Below are 17,535 nucleotides of genomic sequence, written 5' to 3' on the forward strand. Positions count from 1 at the left end.
ATTGTTGTGGACCATATCCATGATTACATTGCAAGATAATTGTTGCAGACTGTTGCTAGCAAGATAATTGTTATGGATTATTACTATGAATGCATTGCAAGATAATTGTTGCAGACTGTTGTATTGCATTATAATTGTGGACCATTTCCGTGATTACATTGCAAGATAATTGTTGCAGACTGTTGCTTGCAAGATAATTGTTATGGATTATTACTATGAATGCATTGCAAGATAATTGTTGCAGACTGTTGTATTGCATTATAATTGTTATGGATTATTACTATGAATGCATTGCAAGATAATTGTTGCAGACTGTTGTATTGCATTATAATTGTTATGGATTATTACTATGAATGCATTGCAAGATAATTGTTGCAGACTGTTGTATTGCATTATAATTGTGGACCATTTCCGTGATTACATTGCAAGATAATTGTTGCAGACTGTTGTATTGCATTATAATTGTTATGGATTATTACTATGAATGCATTGCAAGATAATTGTTGCAGACTGTTGTATTGCATTATAATTGTGGACCATTTCCGTGATTACATTGCAAGATAATTGTTGCAGACTGTTGTATTGCATTATAATTGTTGTGGACAATTTCCATGATTACATTGCAAGATAATTGTTGCAGACTGTTGTATTGCATTATAATTGTGGACCATTTCCGTGATTACATTGCAAGATAATTGTTGCAGACTGTTGTATTGCATTATAATTGTTGTGGACAATTTCCATGATTACATTGCAAGATAATTGTTGCAGACTGTTGTATTGCATTATAATTGCGGACCATTTCCATGATTTCATTGCAAGATAATTGTTGCAGACTGTTGCTTGCAAGATAATTGTTATGGATTATTACTATGAATGCATTGCAAGATAATTGTTGCAGACTGTTGCTTGCAAGAAAATTGTTATGGATTATTACAATGATTACATTGCAAGATAATTGTTGCAGACTGTTGTATTGCAAGATAATTGTTTTAGTCCATTAAAGTGCAATGTTATTGTTGAAGACATTGATAACTGATTCAGACTGTTACTTTGCAAACTGTTTGTTGTAGACAACCTGTTGATAATTGTTTCAGACTATTACCTTGCAACATAATTGTTGATAGTTGTTGCAGACTGTTACTAAGTAAGACAATTAATGCAGATTATTTGTTACATTGTAAGATAATTGTTGCAGAGTAACTTTTGGTAATTGTTGCGTACTATTACAAGATTAGTCTAATAATGATTGCACACTATCACTTTAACGAGATAATTGTTGATAAATGTTGCAGACAATTAGATTGCAATATATGAAGTATGTAAAAAGTGCAGAAGTCAAGATCACCATTGTTAGAGAGGGATTGTAAGGGTTGAAAGTACTTGTAATCAAATGGTCTGACATAAGTATTATATATGGATGAAAATCTGAAAAACACTTGATATGATGTGTCACTACTTTTCTAATTTCTTCTGAGACATCCTGCCCAGTGTACTGCCACTTTATGCTGATGTGAAAAATGATCGTTTCTTTCAGAAGTAGAAAAGTCTTTCATGAAATGCTCTGATGCAGAGATTAATGACATTCTGGAAGAAGGTCTAAAGATGTCACAGGACCAGATCCTGCCTGCAGACATATTCAAGGTCAGCAACAACTCAACTTTCATGGAAATTATTTTCATGGAATTATTATTCTTTTTGTTTAAAACAAAGCTATAATAAGTATCACTCTATCACTACTTGAGGACGTAAATAATAGGAAATAAATATGAAAATCAGAGTATTGTTCATTATAATTCTTTTGTCTCATTAGGATCAGCCAGAAATCCCCACCCACAAATTCCAAAAAGGCTGGAAAATCGAGGCGTTGAATCCGCTGAGTCGCAACCAGATCTGTCCCGCTACCATCGTCCAGATCTTCAACAATCGGTACTTCTTGGTGGAAATAGACTCCTTGGAGCGCCACTCCAGTAAACGTGTACAGTTCAGTTGCCATGTCAACAGCCCAAACATCTTCCCCATCCACTGGTGCCAGTGCAAAGGGCTTCGTCTCACTCACCCTGCAGGTTGGTTGTTAGACAATGCAGCTGTGGAAATCAAAATTATTTTCAACCCCATCTGAGGGCAATGGCTAAGATAGCCTACTGCTTAAATTGTTTGCTTGTCACTCCGAAGCCTCGTGTTCAATTCTCCACATGGGTACAATGTGCAAAGCCCATTTCTTGTGTCCCATGTGGTGATCTTGCGACATAAGATCACACTCGCTCACTCCACTCACTCACTCACTCGCACCACCACTCACTCACTCACTCACTCCTCACTCACTCACTCACACAGGGATTTACAGGACGTGAATTCCTGCATCCTATACTCATAAAATTGACAATGGGCCTTAACAAAATTTATTAGAAAGCGTCCACAAGGACTCAGAAAAAGTCCAAATACTTTTGTAAAATTCCAATCAAGTGACAATAAGTTATCACCGAGTTTGCTACTAGCTGGGTTATGGTATTATTTGCAATTTAATTACTGTAACAATGTGATGATCATGATACACAATACAATAACAGTATTAATAATAATATTTAAGTGTCTGGGACCCCCATTTTGTTGTCCAGGACCCCTGAAAATTAAAAGTATGAGTCCCAGGGACCCTCAAATACAGGATTCCATGTAAATCCTCTACCAGCTGAAACCCCACGGAAACTTGGCTTGAAACGACCAACACCGAAACGAGTAGCGGTCGTACAACCAGAGTAAGTACGAAGCATATTTTCTGTAGTGTTGCAAGAGAATGAATATACAATATTAATAAATGTTTCTCAAGGCAGCACAATTTTATGTACAGAGTTATGTCCCTTAGGTGTGGCAGGAACCTGTCAGAGTGGGTTTGAATCTCAGATTCTCCCATCTTCCAGGTTTGTCAGCATCGTGTCAGTGGGTTTCACCAAAGTGGTACAAATTTATTAACTGAATCACTTAAGGTTTTTCTTCCACATCCACCAGATATAGTATCAAGAAATGCTGTTGAAACTAGATGTGGCCAAACACAAACTTTGATGTATTATGACCAATCTCCTTGATGTGTTAACCTACTTTCAGAATTGCTGAGGGACCGTGGAATGAAGAGAACAAGGGGGACTCGTACTCCCAGGTGAAAAACGGGGGAGTCTGGAGGTAAGTCATCAATGTAAATTTAAATTTCACGAAAGAAAAAGTTTGCTCGGATTCGGTCATAAAAATAATGATCCAATCAACATGATTCTTATCCTTTTAAAAAGTATCATCTTTAACTGTAAAATATCTAAACAGATGCCAATCTTTCAGTTTTTTACAACAGGAGCTTAAAAAATATTATGAACTGACAAAATATTCTGCTATGATGAGTTCAAGAATCAATCATTTTTTTCAAATACTGGATTCTGAATGATGTTTTAACTTCTGTATAATGTATTCTGTATCATGTTTTTCTAATTGAAATCTACAATATGTATTTAAGCATGACTGGAGACCATGTACCAATGTGAAAATGGACAAAATAAAAAAGTTCTAAAAAAAAAAAAATAAACAAAAGACACAGAAGTGGGTCAAGTGGGTTTAATGCTACATTCAAGATTATTGCATTTACACTAGGACATATACTGTGATTTGAGTTTTATTCAGTTTTATCAGATTCAGAACAGGCCTAGATAAATCTCTATACGCATCAAAAATGGGATACAGTGAAAACTGAAGTTTGATGACAAATCTAACTTACACTGACAACTGACAGAATTTCACCTTGATACATGATGTTCTATCTTGTCCTGTAGGCAGCGGCTGGTGTCCCAAGATCTACTTCAACCATCGGTGTTTCTCTGGCCCGTCTCAGCAAGGGTCGTATCTCCGAGCTGCCCAAGTGTGTGGGGCCCGGCCCCATCAACCTGGTGATGAAGGAGGTCCTGTCCATGCTCATCAACGTGGCCTACAAGTCATGTCGTGTATTGCGGGAGATTCAGATGGAGGGGTCGCCAAATCCCAACATGCATCAGCAGGTGTTGAAGGCCAAGTGAGTTGTCATGAAGGATTTTTGACTGTTTTTTATTTTTTTGTGTACAGTGAATAACTCTGTCCTGTCTCTTTAATCTTTTATGAAACTCCCTGTTTTCACTTTGACAGCTGTCTAAGTTGTTTTGATTTTAATAGCTCCAAGGGTTTAAATTTCTTGTATTTTAATGCCAGTGATGTGACGTCTTTGAGTGGCATTTAGAAGCTGGTATGATGAAGTGGAACAATTTTATGGATAGATAACTTCTATTTTTCCTTATCCTGACTCATGCTAATTATGCTTTTGGAGATCGAACACGGTGTTTGCCAACCACTACCTCAGAGACATTGCCACCGAAGACGTCTCAGGCATTCACCAGAACAACTAACGGTTCCACAAAGGCGCTGAGTAAATCTCACCCCTTTTATCACGTGACTTGTGAAAACCAACGCTCTGAAGAGCAATGGCTATAAGTCCATGCACACGTCTAGGACAGACTAGCATGAGTGATAGACCCTGTACTTGTATAGGACATATGTACTCGTACATGAAGAAGGGTCGCATCTCCACTTGATGCGAGCATCAAGAGATGGAGTTGCAATAGATAACTAATGGAATATTAGTATATCTAAATCCACACGAAAATGTCAGGAGAAGTTTCGGAAGAAATCTGACAGGTTGTGGTTCCCCCCAGACTCATCAGAGAGAAGTTGAAAGAACAGAATCTTCAACAGTGCCGTCATAAGTTCCCAAGGGGGGTAATACAGGACGTAAATCTACAACTAGTGAATCCAGAATGTGGCCTGACCCACCACCGTTTCCGACGGATTCTGCAAGCATAATTAGCATGAGTCAGGATATGGAAAAATATGTAATTTCCTGACTAAAATTGTTATTTTTAAACTTATCCTGACTCATGAGGTTAGCCCTCCCAACTTCCCCTCCCATTGCACTCTGGATTTCCCTGTAAATCCGGGTGTCGGGCATTCATACGGAGAGAGTGACAAGGCATGGTCAGTCAGGTGACCAAAACGGTGCCAAAGGGAGGAAAGGGACGCTACTCTGGGTGAGTGGTTTTACGTCCGCTTTTTTAAAGGGAACTTCAAGGGATTTCAAGTGTTCCACAATCATTCGCAAGAGGAAGGAGACAAGCATAATTAGCATGAGTCAGGATAAGTATAAAATATCAATTTGAGTCAGAAAATTACATTTACTACAATATTGCATCTATTGCAATAAAGAGGTTGTGTGTCCATAAAAATTGTTCCTCTTTGTCGGGTCAAAATAAGGATATCATTTGTTGTGGTTTAACTCTGTATTTTGACTCATTTAACTTAAAGCATGGAAAGGATAATAGGCAAGAAGTTTAAGGAACAACGTTTGATCACATTACTTTACATTTTGATTCAGATCAGCTGCGTATTTGTGTTCAATATCAAAATAGCTCATTTCTTGTGTCCCCGGCTGTGATGTTGCAGGAAAATTGGTGTAAAACTAAACTCACTCAGTAAATATCAAAATAAATGTTACCTATTTCATTTTGGGTGGGTTGTACCTGCTGGTTACCTCCCCTGGTTTCTGTATATGTACACAATGTGCAGGTACAAGGGGAAGAGCTACCGGGCGACGGTGGAGATCTGCAAGAGCACATCCCAGTTGGAGGAGTTCTGTCGGCAGATCTGCATCAAACTGGAGTGCTGCCCCAACCTCATCAGCCCTCACCTCTTCACCACAGAATGTCCAGAAATCTGCTCACAGCTCACCAAAACCAAATACAGTAAGAAATATCGTCAGTGGCCTATTGACACCTTCAGTTCTTTTATGCCATAGGGGCAGTGGGGTAGCCTAGTGGTTAAAGTGTTCGCTCGCCACGCTGAAGACCCGGGTTCTATTCCTATCATGAGTACAATGTGTGAAACCCATTTAATCCTTTCATTAAGTGCTTTTAACATAATTATTGTTGAATTACCTCTCTACGTCTTTTTCACATCATACCAATTATTTTTACAATTTGACACTTAATTAGGTTTATTTTTCAACTTAATTACGACCACCAGTATTCAACTGGTCTATATGTGACCTTACAATATCCGATCTTTCTATATGTAAAATGTATATGGTCTTGCAGCTTATTACTATGGTAAGAAGAAGAAGAAGGTTGGTCGCCCCCCCAGGTGGTCACACGAACTTGGAGGACGGACCCAAGAAACCTGGGAAAAGACGGAAAAGGAAAAAGATAAACTTTGTAACAAAGAAAGTGCGGACGTCGCAGGATGAGATCGACGATGGCATTGATGATGACAAAGACAGTGTTAACAGTGACACACGGACTGTAGATAGCACCAGCACTAATGGTTCCAAAGAAAAAGACTCTGATTTGAAACAAAGCCAAGGCTTGAGGATTAAACGAAAGTATACGCACCATGTGCCCCCTCCATCGGACATTCGTACACGGGGAGCCAAACTGCCCAAATATAGCTTCGAACGAAGAACTCACAAAAAAAATCATGCTCACATCCCATCATGGTTCCTCTCATCACCATGGCAACAGCTCAATTGTGACCAAGTCTCAAAGTGCACTTGGACTTGGGATGAACTCAAAACATGGCAGCTCAATGTCACGGGTTAGTGGATTTTTGAATTATTTGTGAAGTAGCAATGGTCACATGGTAGATTTCATCGTCGCTAATGACCATCATAGCTCCCTGGTGACCAATTGCAGCCCGGGCGGTGGGGTAGTCTAGTGGTTGAAGCATTTGCTCATCACGCTGAAGATCTGGGTTTGATTCCCTACATGGGTACAATGTGTGAAGCCCATGTCTGGTGTCTGTCGCAGGGATATTACAGGCATATTGCTAAAAGCAGCATAAAACTAACCTCACTCACTCTCACCTTGAGCTGGAGGAATGAAACCTGATATTTGATCCAATGTGTTGTGCACTCATTTTTCTGAAAAATGATATGTACAATGTGTTGAAGTAAGTTTAGTTTTGAAGTAACACAGGTGAAAAGGATATTTTCCTAAATAGATTACTCTTGTCAAAAGTTAATGATGTTTTTATGACACCAGTGCAATAGTCTTTTAGCATGCTTATTGTGAGAGGCGACTCAGTGGATCAGATGGTCATATTTGCAGGGATGCCAACCCTCCTGAATTTACCGGAATCATCCTGAAAAATGCATGTCGATTCCGCCATTCAGACAAAGCCAAATTCATTCCGATTTTTTTCGAAATATAACGAAGATATAGATAGTCTTACTTACTGGAGGGCAAGTATCATCTTTGACTATAAATAATGAGAATTAAATAAATATAACACTTTATTTACAGAAGTTCTCAAATTGTTTACACAAGAACGTAATCCGGAAGTTGAGTTGGCTGCCTGATAAATTCCACGCACTGTTTATTTTATTCACTTAACATTCACGAACACATCTGCCGAGTACAGCAAACCGGTTTCAGTTGTATAAGGATCGCTATGTGTATTGAAAGTTTCGTTCCTTGAGTGCAACAATTTATAGGGATCCCTAATTTCTTGGGAAAATTCCTAATTTTTTCAATGTTAGGGAGCTCAGATTCCTAATTGCACCAATTTGGGGTTGGCATCTCTGTATTTGGTTCATTGTGTGTCCTCGTACCTTGAAGTTGACGACGTTGTTTGTCGGGTCCATTTTTATTATTATTATTATTGATGTGCTTGCAAAAATCGGGATAAGCATGAAGATATGAGTTAGAATTGGTCCATGCAACCCATGCTTGTCATACAAGGCGACTAATGGGATCGGGTGGTCAGGCTCCCTGACTTGGTTGTGTAGATTGATGTTCATGTTATTAGTTACTGGATTGTCTGAACCAGATTATTTACATACCACCACCATATAACTGTAATGTTGCAGACTGTGGCATCAAATACGGAAAAATGTGTAACTACAATGGGGGGAAGTATTTCGGTTTTAGAAACAGTTGCTGTTATTTGTTTTGTGTTCATTTTAGAAACATCAAGATTCATCTGTGAAGAAAGAGGAAATACTCAAATTGGAGAAGAACCCCTTGAAGTGGTCGTTGAGCGACGTGGTAGAATTTATCAAAACAACAGACTGCGCTCACCTTGCCAGGCTCTTTAAAGAACAGGTGAGTTGACTGTAGACACTTTGTTTTTGGAAAGTTTGTTGCTCAATTCCACTCACTCACTCACTCATAATGTTAGTCACTAGTTTATCCGGTCCAGATTAGGATATCTGCAGGTCTCTGTAATAATGAGTATTTTCGGGAGCTGTGGGGTAGCCTAATGGTTAAAGCGTTCGCTTGTCACACCAAAGACCCGGGTTCGATTCCCCACATGGGTACAATGTGTTAAGCCCATTTCTGGTGTCCCCCCGCCGTGATATTGCTGGAATATTGCTAAAAGTGGCGTAAAACCAAACTCACTCACTCACACTCATATTTTCCTTCATTTACGAGGTATTTAAAAGTTAATTGTAAATTTTAACATTGCATTCTCACTCACTCACAGGTACACTCACTGGTTCACACACTCACAGGTACACTCACAGGTTCACACACTCACTGGTTCACTCACAGGTACACTCACAGGTTCACTCGCAGGTTCACTCGCTGGTTCACTCGCTGGTTCACTCACTGGTTCACTCACAGGTTCACTCACTGGTTCACTCACAGATTCACTCACTCACAGGTTCACTCACGGGTTCACTCACTGGTTCCCTCACTGGTTCGCTCACTGGTTCTCTTACTGGTTCACTCACTGGTTCACTCACTGGTTCACTCCTCACAGGTTCACTCATTGGTTAGCTCACAGGTTCACTCACAGGTTCACTCACTGGTTCACTCACTGGTTCACTCACAGGTCACAGGTTCACACAGGTTCTCACAGGTACACTCACAGGTTCTCCACTGAGTTCCTCACACACTCACAGGTCACACTCACAGGTTCACACACTCACTGGTTCACTCACAGGTTACACTCACAGGTTCACTCACAGGTTCACACACTCACAGGTACACTCACAGGTTCACAAACTCACAGGTTCACTCACAGGTTCACTCACAGGTTCACTCACTGGTTCACTCACAGGTTCACTCACAGGTTCACTCACTGGTTCACTCACAGGTTCACTCACAGGTTCACTCACTGGTTCACTCACAGGTTCACTCACTGGTTCACTCACTGGTTCACTCACTGGTTCACTCACTGGTTCACTCACAGGTTCACTCACTGGTTCACTCACTGGTTCACTCACAGGTTCACTCACAGGTTCACTCACAGATTCACTCACTCACAGGTTCACTCACAGGTTCACTCACTGGTTCCCTCACTGGTTCGCTCACTGGTTCTCTTACTGGTTCACTCACGGGTTCACTCATTGGTTCGCTCACAGGTTCGCTCACAGGTTCACTCACAGGTTCACTCACTGGTTCACTCACAGGTTCACACACTCACAGGTACACTCACAGGTTCACACACTCACAGGTACACTCACAGGTTCACACACTCACTGGTTCACTCACAGGTACACTCACAGGTACACTCACAGGTTCACACACTCACAGGTTCACAAACTCACAGGCTAACTCACAGGTTCACTCACTGGTTCACTCACAGGTTCACTCACTGGTTCACTCACAGGTTCACTCACTGGTTCACTCACTGGTTCACTCACTGGTTCACTCACTGGTTCACTCACTGGTTCACTCACTGGTTCACTCACTGGTTCACTCACTGGTTCACTCACAGGTTCACTCACAGGTTCACTCACAGGTTCACTCACTGGTTCACTCACAGGTTCACTCACAGGTTCACTCACTGGTTCACTCACTGGTTCACTCACTTGTTCACTCACTGGTTCACACACTGGTTCACTCACAGGTTCACTCACAGGTTCACTCACAGGTTAACTCACAGGTTCACTCACTGGTTCACTCACAGGTTCACTCACTGGTTCACTCACTGGTTCACTCACTTGTTTACTCACTGGTTCACTCACTGGTTCACTCACTTGTTCACTCACAGATTCACTCACTGGTTCACTCACAGATTCACTCACTCACAGGTTCACTCACTCACTGGTTCACTCACAGGTTCACTCACTCACAGGTTCACTCACTTGTTCACTAAGTGTAAGTGAAACAAGTCCCATCTACAAGTCACAACATCAGTGATACATATAACAGTATGAAGTGGGTTACTCACAGTTGTGCAAACTCTTTCCTTCCAAATAGAACTGACAAGCCATGGTTAAATTAAAGTACTGTTGAAAGTGATGTTAATCTGAAAACTGCACTCTTGAATTAGAAATCCAACTCTCCTATGACTCACTCATCTCTACTCCCCCCTTCTACACCCCAGGAGATCGACGGGCAGGCCCTCCTCCTACTGACTCTACCCACAGTACAGGAACACCTGGATCTCAAGCTGGGGCCGGCCATCAAACTGTGTCATCATATCGAAAGGGTGAAAATAGCATTTTACGAGACATTTGCCAAGTGATGGGAGAAGCTCATTGTGCATTTACATTCAGTATTGGAAGACGTCATAATCACATCAGAGTCCGACAAAGAGGTGCAATCCAACGTCTGTTTTTTTGTGCCATCAGGGTTGCGTTTCTTGTTCTACGCATCCTGCATGTGAATTGTGTGCCAATTTCTTTTTGTCTCCATTTTTTTTTTATTTCAGGGAATAATGAGATTCCAATATGTTTTTCTTAAAAATAAGATAGGGACAATATTAAATGCGGGAGATCTGTAGCGATATTGTTCACCTGTAACACACAGCATTGTGTGAAGCAAAATATGTTTATTAATGCAGTTCCAAGCATATTAAGAAGCTCCCAGATCAAAGAGTGTGTTGAACGAGACAAGCTACTGCCTCTTTCTCAAGGAGCCACACTGACACTTTTGCCTTGTGGTCTCAGGTACTAGGATTTGCCATGCAGAGTTCTGTCCCTTTGCAGAGCCAGGATCCTGATGATCCTGCTTTGCTTCTGTCATGATCTTTGCCAGCACCAGACCTGAGTTGTGGTTTTAAACAACATGGTGAATATCTACAACCACAACCACTGTGTGCTCTTTGTCTTTGTCACATAAAAGTGGCATAAGACAATAAAACTGATATAATGTTCAAAATGGCATGAAAACAAGGTCACTCAGTCATGAACGACACAGAGTGACATGAAACATATGAAACTGATTTGTTCCATTTTCATTTGTGTTGATTTCATATGAAAGTGTAGCGATTGTTTTACAAAGCTGAAAAAGCATTTGATGACTCGCTATCTGGTTCATGTTTTCGTCTTTAACTGAAAACGATATGAAAGCATAACAACTGATTTATTATGCTTAATAGCATTTGATTATATCTAGCTAATTGTCTGTCCCGAACTGAAAACCAGAGACTTGTTTATGTTTGGTGGGTTGCGATATTATGGGGTGATATTATGAAAACCATTATTGATAAACAGACCTTATACTTGTAACATCATCCGAATAATCAGAGTTCCATATCATAGCATGTCAACGATTCCACAATACTCAGGTCACATGACACATTATCAACATGCCAAACGTCAGAACATCACTTAAACAGGCCGACCTAACAATCTGAAGCAAAGGCAGCTAGGTATGGATAAAGACGTAAAAGAGGAATGTATGTCTGTCATACAGACCCTGCAATAAGGTTATCACAGAAATGTTGTTTATGTTTGGCAGGTATAGATTAGTTTCAGTTTGAAAATGAAGACAGGTGCTTGGTTCCTTTTTAATATTTTATTTATATGATTTAAGAACAGGATTTTTATTTTGGTGTGTATTGTTAAAGGTTTTGTTTCCTTTTTATCAAGAATGTTTGGTCACAATAATAATGCCTGGTTTGGGCATCCTCAGAAGATGAAAAGAGTTGGTCTGAAATTTTTTAAGGTCTGTCAGTTCTCTTGGCCGAACAAAATCTACCCGTGAAGATCCGGGTTAGAATTGGTCTTCAGCAACCCATGCTTGTCGCAAGACGCGACTAATGGGATTGGGTGGTCAGGCTCGCTGGCTTGGTTGACACATGACATGGTATCCCAATTGCGTAGATTGATGCTGTTGATCACTGGATTGGCTGGCCCAGATTATTTACAGACTGCCACCATATAGCTGGAATATTGCTGAGTGCGGCGCTAAACATCAGTCAATAAATCAATCAATCAAATTAACAAAATCAGAAATGTGGGTTCAAATCTCAGCGTTTTCTGATTCTGGTTCACGGTTTCTTGCCAGCAAGTAATAACTATGTACATGTATACAGCTCATAAAAGTTAAGGAAAACCGTATTACAGATAACTTTTGCCATATAGAATGATTGAGTGTTCCTTAACATATTTTGAGTAGTATACACCAGTTTGTCTTCCATCAATAGTCATGGTATGAAACAATCCTGAATTACTGACTCACAAAACAACCATTTAATGGAGGTCGGTGAATCAGTAGGCCTCACTGGATTGTTAGAGTGGAATGGATGTCATTCCGTTGAAGATTTAGACTCCTGCCTGCTGCCTTTGGTTTGGTTCCTACGGTCGGACTCAGGCTGATGTTATTCATCATTAGGTAGAATCATGGCTAGGAATGTTAGAAGACAGAACGTGAATAGTGGGATCCTGTCTAGGATCCCAGTCAATGTCTGTTAGAATCCTGTGATAGCATTGTTTTAAAACTCATGAGATGTTTGTGTTTCCAATCAAACAGGTGATTCCAAATAATTCCCTTGATAACATTAAATGTTGAAGATTGATTTGAAGAGTAAGTGATCTTGGTGAAGGCTTGACCAATTTAATTGCTTGATTTATGGTGGGGGTGTGGTGTGTGTGGTGTGTGGAAAGACTTTTTACGGTTTGGGGGCGGAAATACTCGAAGGAGAAATCTTTTGATCATGTAAAAATAGTGTCACAAAACTTTCACTCACAGAGATACAGTTGTCGCTGCTTTTTCTGACAAGAAAATAACTCTTGTTTCTTACCAATTACAGTCAAAATGCTAATGTAGTGTATTAAGTTTGAGAATAAGGGGTACCTGTCACAGTCCAGGCACAATTGTTTAACCCTGGCATAGCAAGCCAATTTTTTCATGTAAGGTTTTTCACGATATGTTGCAAAACTTTATTTTTAAGAGAGCTATGCCCCAGAATAGGTTCCAAAAAGACAGGAGGTTGTTAAAACAAGTAATCAGATTGGTCTGCCGATAGCTTTATGTCAAAATACTCTTGTATCATTACCAGATGATGTGTGTACCTACGAACACAGAGTATTATCAGCCCAGAGAGAGTAGATTATATTATTGTTACTTCGGTTGTTTAAAGAAAATATAACAAGCCAAATCTAGTCTGTTGCATTTGTAGGTGCTGCTATGTGTTGTCTGTTTCAAGTTAATGTAGGTGTTTAGTTATTTATTCATCGTTTGTGTTGTTATAAAGCAGAGTAGCTGAAACAGCATCGTCAAGATTAAGGAGAATACTATTTGGCTGAAAACTGCCTGTTGATTTGTGAGATATTTTATACAAACAAATGTTACATATAACAATGAAGGTCAAAGATCAGTACTATTATGTAATTCTATGTGATTTAAAAATCTGAATTTTCCCACCTGTATGAAAAGTTTTTTAAAAAATGACTTTTTTGTGCACTGGTGCTCTTGGCTTGATATGGATGAATGTTGAACATTCACGAATAGGATGTTACTGTTTCCACGTTTGTTAAGTAAGAACCTGTTGATTTGATTACACAATGACAAAATGAATTAATGAATTTCAACTGTGTGTGCATGATTGTTATGACACACAGACATAATTTTATGTCACCAGCCTCATCTTTTTGATGCTTTCTTGATACAAATTTTTCTTTAGCTTGTTTTAAGTTTACAGGACTGGACGTTTCTGACCTTAAATCATACATTTGTTCTGTTTGCAATGAAGTGATCCTGTGTATCAGATTGTACCCGATCATGTTTTCATACATCCGCAAGACTAGGTGCTACTGGTTGTTGTCAATGGGGAAACTGTTTACGTTGATTAATTGTTGTCAAAATATGAAATCCCAAGGCTTAAAAGTATGTATGTAGAATATCACCCAAACCTTTGTGATGAATGTGGCAGTTCCTTGATCATGTTGTTAAGCAAATTAAGAAATATATGAAAGGGATTTTCATCAAGCATGTTGGGAAATGATGAACATATTGACATCTGTGAAGCTGTGTTCCAAGATTGCTTTATGTTTCGACCGGGGGCGGTGGGGTAGCCTAGTGGTTAAAGCGTTCGAACGTTACGCCGAAGACCCGGGTTTGATTCCCCACATGGGCACAATATGCGAAGCCCATTTCTGGTGTCTCCCGCCGTGATATTGCTGGAATGTTGCTAAAAGCGGCGTAAAACCATACTCACTCACTCATGTTTTGACCTGTGTGTAAGAAATGGACCACACTTGATTGAAGTATAGGTTACAATACCTGTCTGACACATTAGGCACCAAATCACAGGAAGTGTAATCATTACATGACAATCAGGTAAACAGTAGGTAATAATAAGAATTACTAATTACTAATTCTGTTGATAATGTGTTGGGTTCCATTCCCAAAGTGAATACTCATGACACTACACTGTAGTTACCCTGGTCTTGAGATCTTTCTGCACTCCCGATTTCATTCTCAACTCCCTGAGAAGTATACAATCCAAGTTACTGTATGAGAGACTGGAAGGTTCACAGTCTGTCAGTTTACAATCTAATCCTGCCTGGTACCCATTCAGTTTTGGGTGAACAAAGTCACTTACGTAAGGAGAATCAATTTTTAACCATTGTTTGCGTGCAGGGCATGGCCAAAGTCCAAAATTTCAGAAGTCGAGCTGCCCAAACCAGTCACTCATCGACTACTCTTTATGACCGTGCTGCTTAATGTCACCCAAGACTATAATACAGGGCCCTGTTTCAAAGAGTGATCATAGCGCTACGACTGTCGTTACTCTATGTTAAAGTATAGGAGATATGATAGTCGTAGGGTTATGATCGCTTTGTGAAACATGGCCCAGATTTTATGGCATAATAGAGTTTTAGTCCTCTGTTGAACACAAATTAATGCTTTCCAGAAAGAAAATAAAGCTTGGAGTGAAATGTTAGTATCATGTAAAATGACACAGGATGTCTAACGTATACTGACACATTGAATGGGTTTCCTATTTATTTTCTAAGAATGACACATTTGTAGGAAATAGTCAGATTGTCACGTTCTAAGATCTTTAATCAAATTCTGAGTGTTTTTGGTTAAGCAACTATCAAAAAAAGTCATTCTAGAGATTGTTTTTCCCCAAGTTTAGAGATTTGGCCCTTGGGGATTTTAGTTTTAGAGGACAAGCCCTTCTGATAAACTAAGCTTAGTTTTATAAAATTCATGATATCAAAATTTTATTGTGAAAATCTTATTCTCGAACATCAGTTTGAGGTTAATGTGAAGGCACATTGATACTGACATTGATGATGTTGGCTAATATTGCCGCTGATAGGGTGGTGGGGTAGCCCAGTGTTCGCTCGTCACGCCAATCCGGGTTCAATTCCCGACATGGGTACAATGTGTGAAGCCCATTTCTGGTGTCTCCTGCCATGATATTGCTGGAATATTGCTAAAAGTGGCATAAAACCATACTCTCTATTGCCCCTGGTAACCAATCCCTCAATGTGTTGAAAAGTGGGTACCCCGGCAGAACTGATCAATTTTAATCTATGAGGCACAATGTATATCAACCTCATTCATAATGAATCTCAATTGTGCTCAAATGTAAATGATCTCAAATTTCCTTCATCCATGAAACAAACAAAAGAATTCATTCATATGTAAATTTATAAAATAAATAAAATCATTCAGTTCCCAACTATCCTTTTCATGTCCAATACATTTACCATATACGAATCATAACCTTTCACCTGATTATTTCAGCAACGGAAAGTGCTAATTCGTACTTGTTATAAGTTGTTGATCTATCGCTCTCGTCTCTATTTTGTAAGAGAACCTTTGACTAGATTCGGAAGATGTCTATTCTAGTGGGTATTTATTCCCTTCTCTAGCAGCCAGGCTGTGTTTGTGGTCGGATGTATATTTGTGATGTAAATATGGCTTATGCGATATATATGTAGTACATGAGGGATCACACAATCAGTGGTAAATAAAATCATAAAAATGATTCCGTCTTTGTTGTATTTATGACATGTCACCCTCAACATAAAACAGTTGGATGGAACACAAGAATTGTTTTGTCTGTTCAATGCAATCAACCTGGCAAGATTGGACAATCCAGTGATTGATATGATCAAGAGCCTTTGATCTTGATGACATGCAATAAACCAAGTCGCAGAGTGAGTGAGGGAGTTAGTTTTACGCTGCACTCAATAATGTTCCAGCTGTATGGGGTCCAGTTCTAATTGAATTTTCACAGAAAACATGTTGTGACCCCAGTGAATATGAATGATTGGTTCAAATTATGGAAGTATGCACCTTGAACACGTCTACAGCAATTTATACCAGTCAAAAGAAGATAAAGTACAACCCATGCTTCCATATTATTATAGTTTGTCAGTCTTGTATAGTGTAGTACTGTCTATAGTACTCGGAGAACAGTGTGCCATAAAAGATTAACTAAATCATGAAATGATCATGTCTCTTCCCACAGAGGTTACTTGTCATATCTTCCTACGAACCTCTGTTCTAATACAGCCATATTTCCCGGTTCTCGTAAAATCCCCTAGCGGCGAAAGATCGCAACACGAATTATCTCCCTTCTTTTTATCCAATCAGAACACGTGTTACATCTACTTAGATTCAACTTGACTAACACAAGCAAATGTGAGGCCACAAATATCCCCCATGATCACTTTTGAAACAACGTCGCTGATTGCACAACTAAATCTGATTGCCTCCAATCACGAGTCTTGAACGCTCACACCATGAAAGGGCCGTATTAGAACAGAGGTTACGTAGGAAGATATGACAGGAGTAACCTCTGTGGGAAGAGAATGGTAATGATCATGTCTCTTTAAGTTCTCTTAAGTGTGTGAATACGGTTTATGCTGCTTTTTAGCAATATAACCGCAGGGACACCAGAATTGTACATTGTACTCATGAGGAAGACCTGGGTGTTCAGCGTGACGACGAATGTGTAAACCACTTAGCTATCCCACGGCCCCTTCTTTTAAGCAACACAGCTGACATGAAAAACACAACTTTTGAACAAGTATGGTGCTTCCACAGCAGAAAAGGGTCATTATTTTCAATTCAGTGTTAAGGATGTTGAGGAATCATGAAAGTTTTAACAGCTACGAAATATATGTTTAATCCCAGTTTGGCCATCAAACGCATACATGAACCAACACATACAGACGACTGAAGATCCTGGTTAGAATCGGTCTTCAGCAACCCATGCTTGTCATATGAGGCGACTGATAGAATCGGTTGATCAGGCTTACTGACTTGGTTGACACGT

General features: G+C 39.6%; 1 protein-coding gene across 1 annotated transcript in view; it reads left to right on the forward strand.

Moving 5' to 3' along the window:
* LOC124276497 (scm-like with four MBT domains protein 1) overlaps positions 1–12,073 on the forward strand; it is a 50,511-nt gene extending 38,438 nt beyond the window's left edge. The window contains 11 exon segments of the mRNA XM_046712128.1: positions 1,538–1,644; positions 1,814–2,066; positions 2,666–2,756; positions 3,103–3,177; positions 3,817–3,864; positions 3,866–4,048; positions 5,629–5,804; positions 6,156–6,193; positions 6,195–6,644; positions 8,022–8,159; positions 10,393–12,073. Of these exon segments, the coding sequence (XP_046568084.1) occupies positions 1,538–1,644; positions 1,814–2,066; positions 2,666–2,756; positions 3,103–3,177; positions 3,817–3,864; positions 3,866–4,048; positions 5,629–5,804; positions 6,156–6,193; positions 6,195–6,644; positions 8,022–8,159; positions 10,393–10,533 (1,700 nt within the window). The 3' untranslated portion in view covers positions 10,534–12,073.
* Positions 12,074–17,535: the final 5,462 nt, after the last annotated feature.

This window comes from Haliotis rubra, unplaced genomic scaffold (genome assembly GCF_003918875.1).
Source record: "Haliotis rubra isolate DU_JTF1 unplaced genomic scaffold, ASM391887v1 Scf21, whole genome shotgun sequence".
Lineage (NCBI taxonomy): Eukaryota > Metazoa > Mollusca > Gastropoda > Lepetellida > Haliotidae > Haliotis > Haliotis rubra.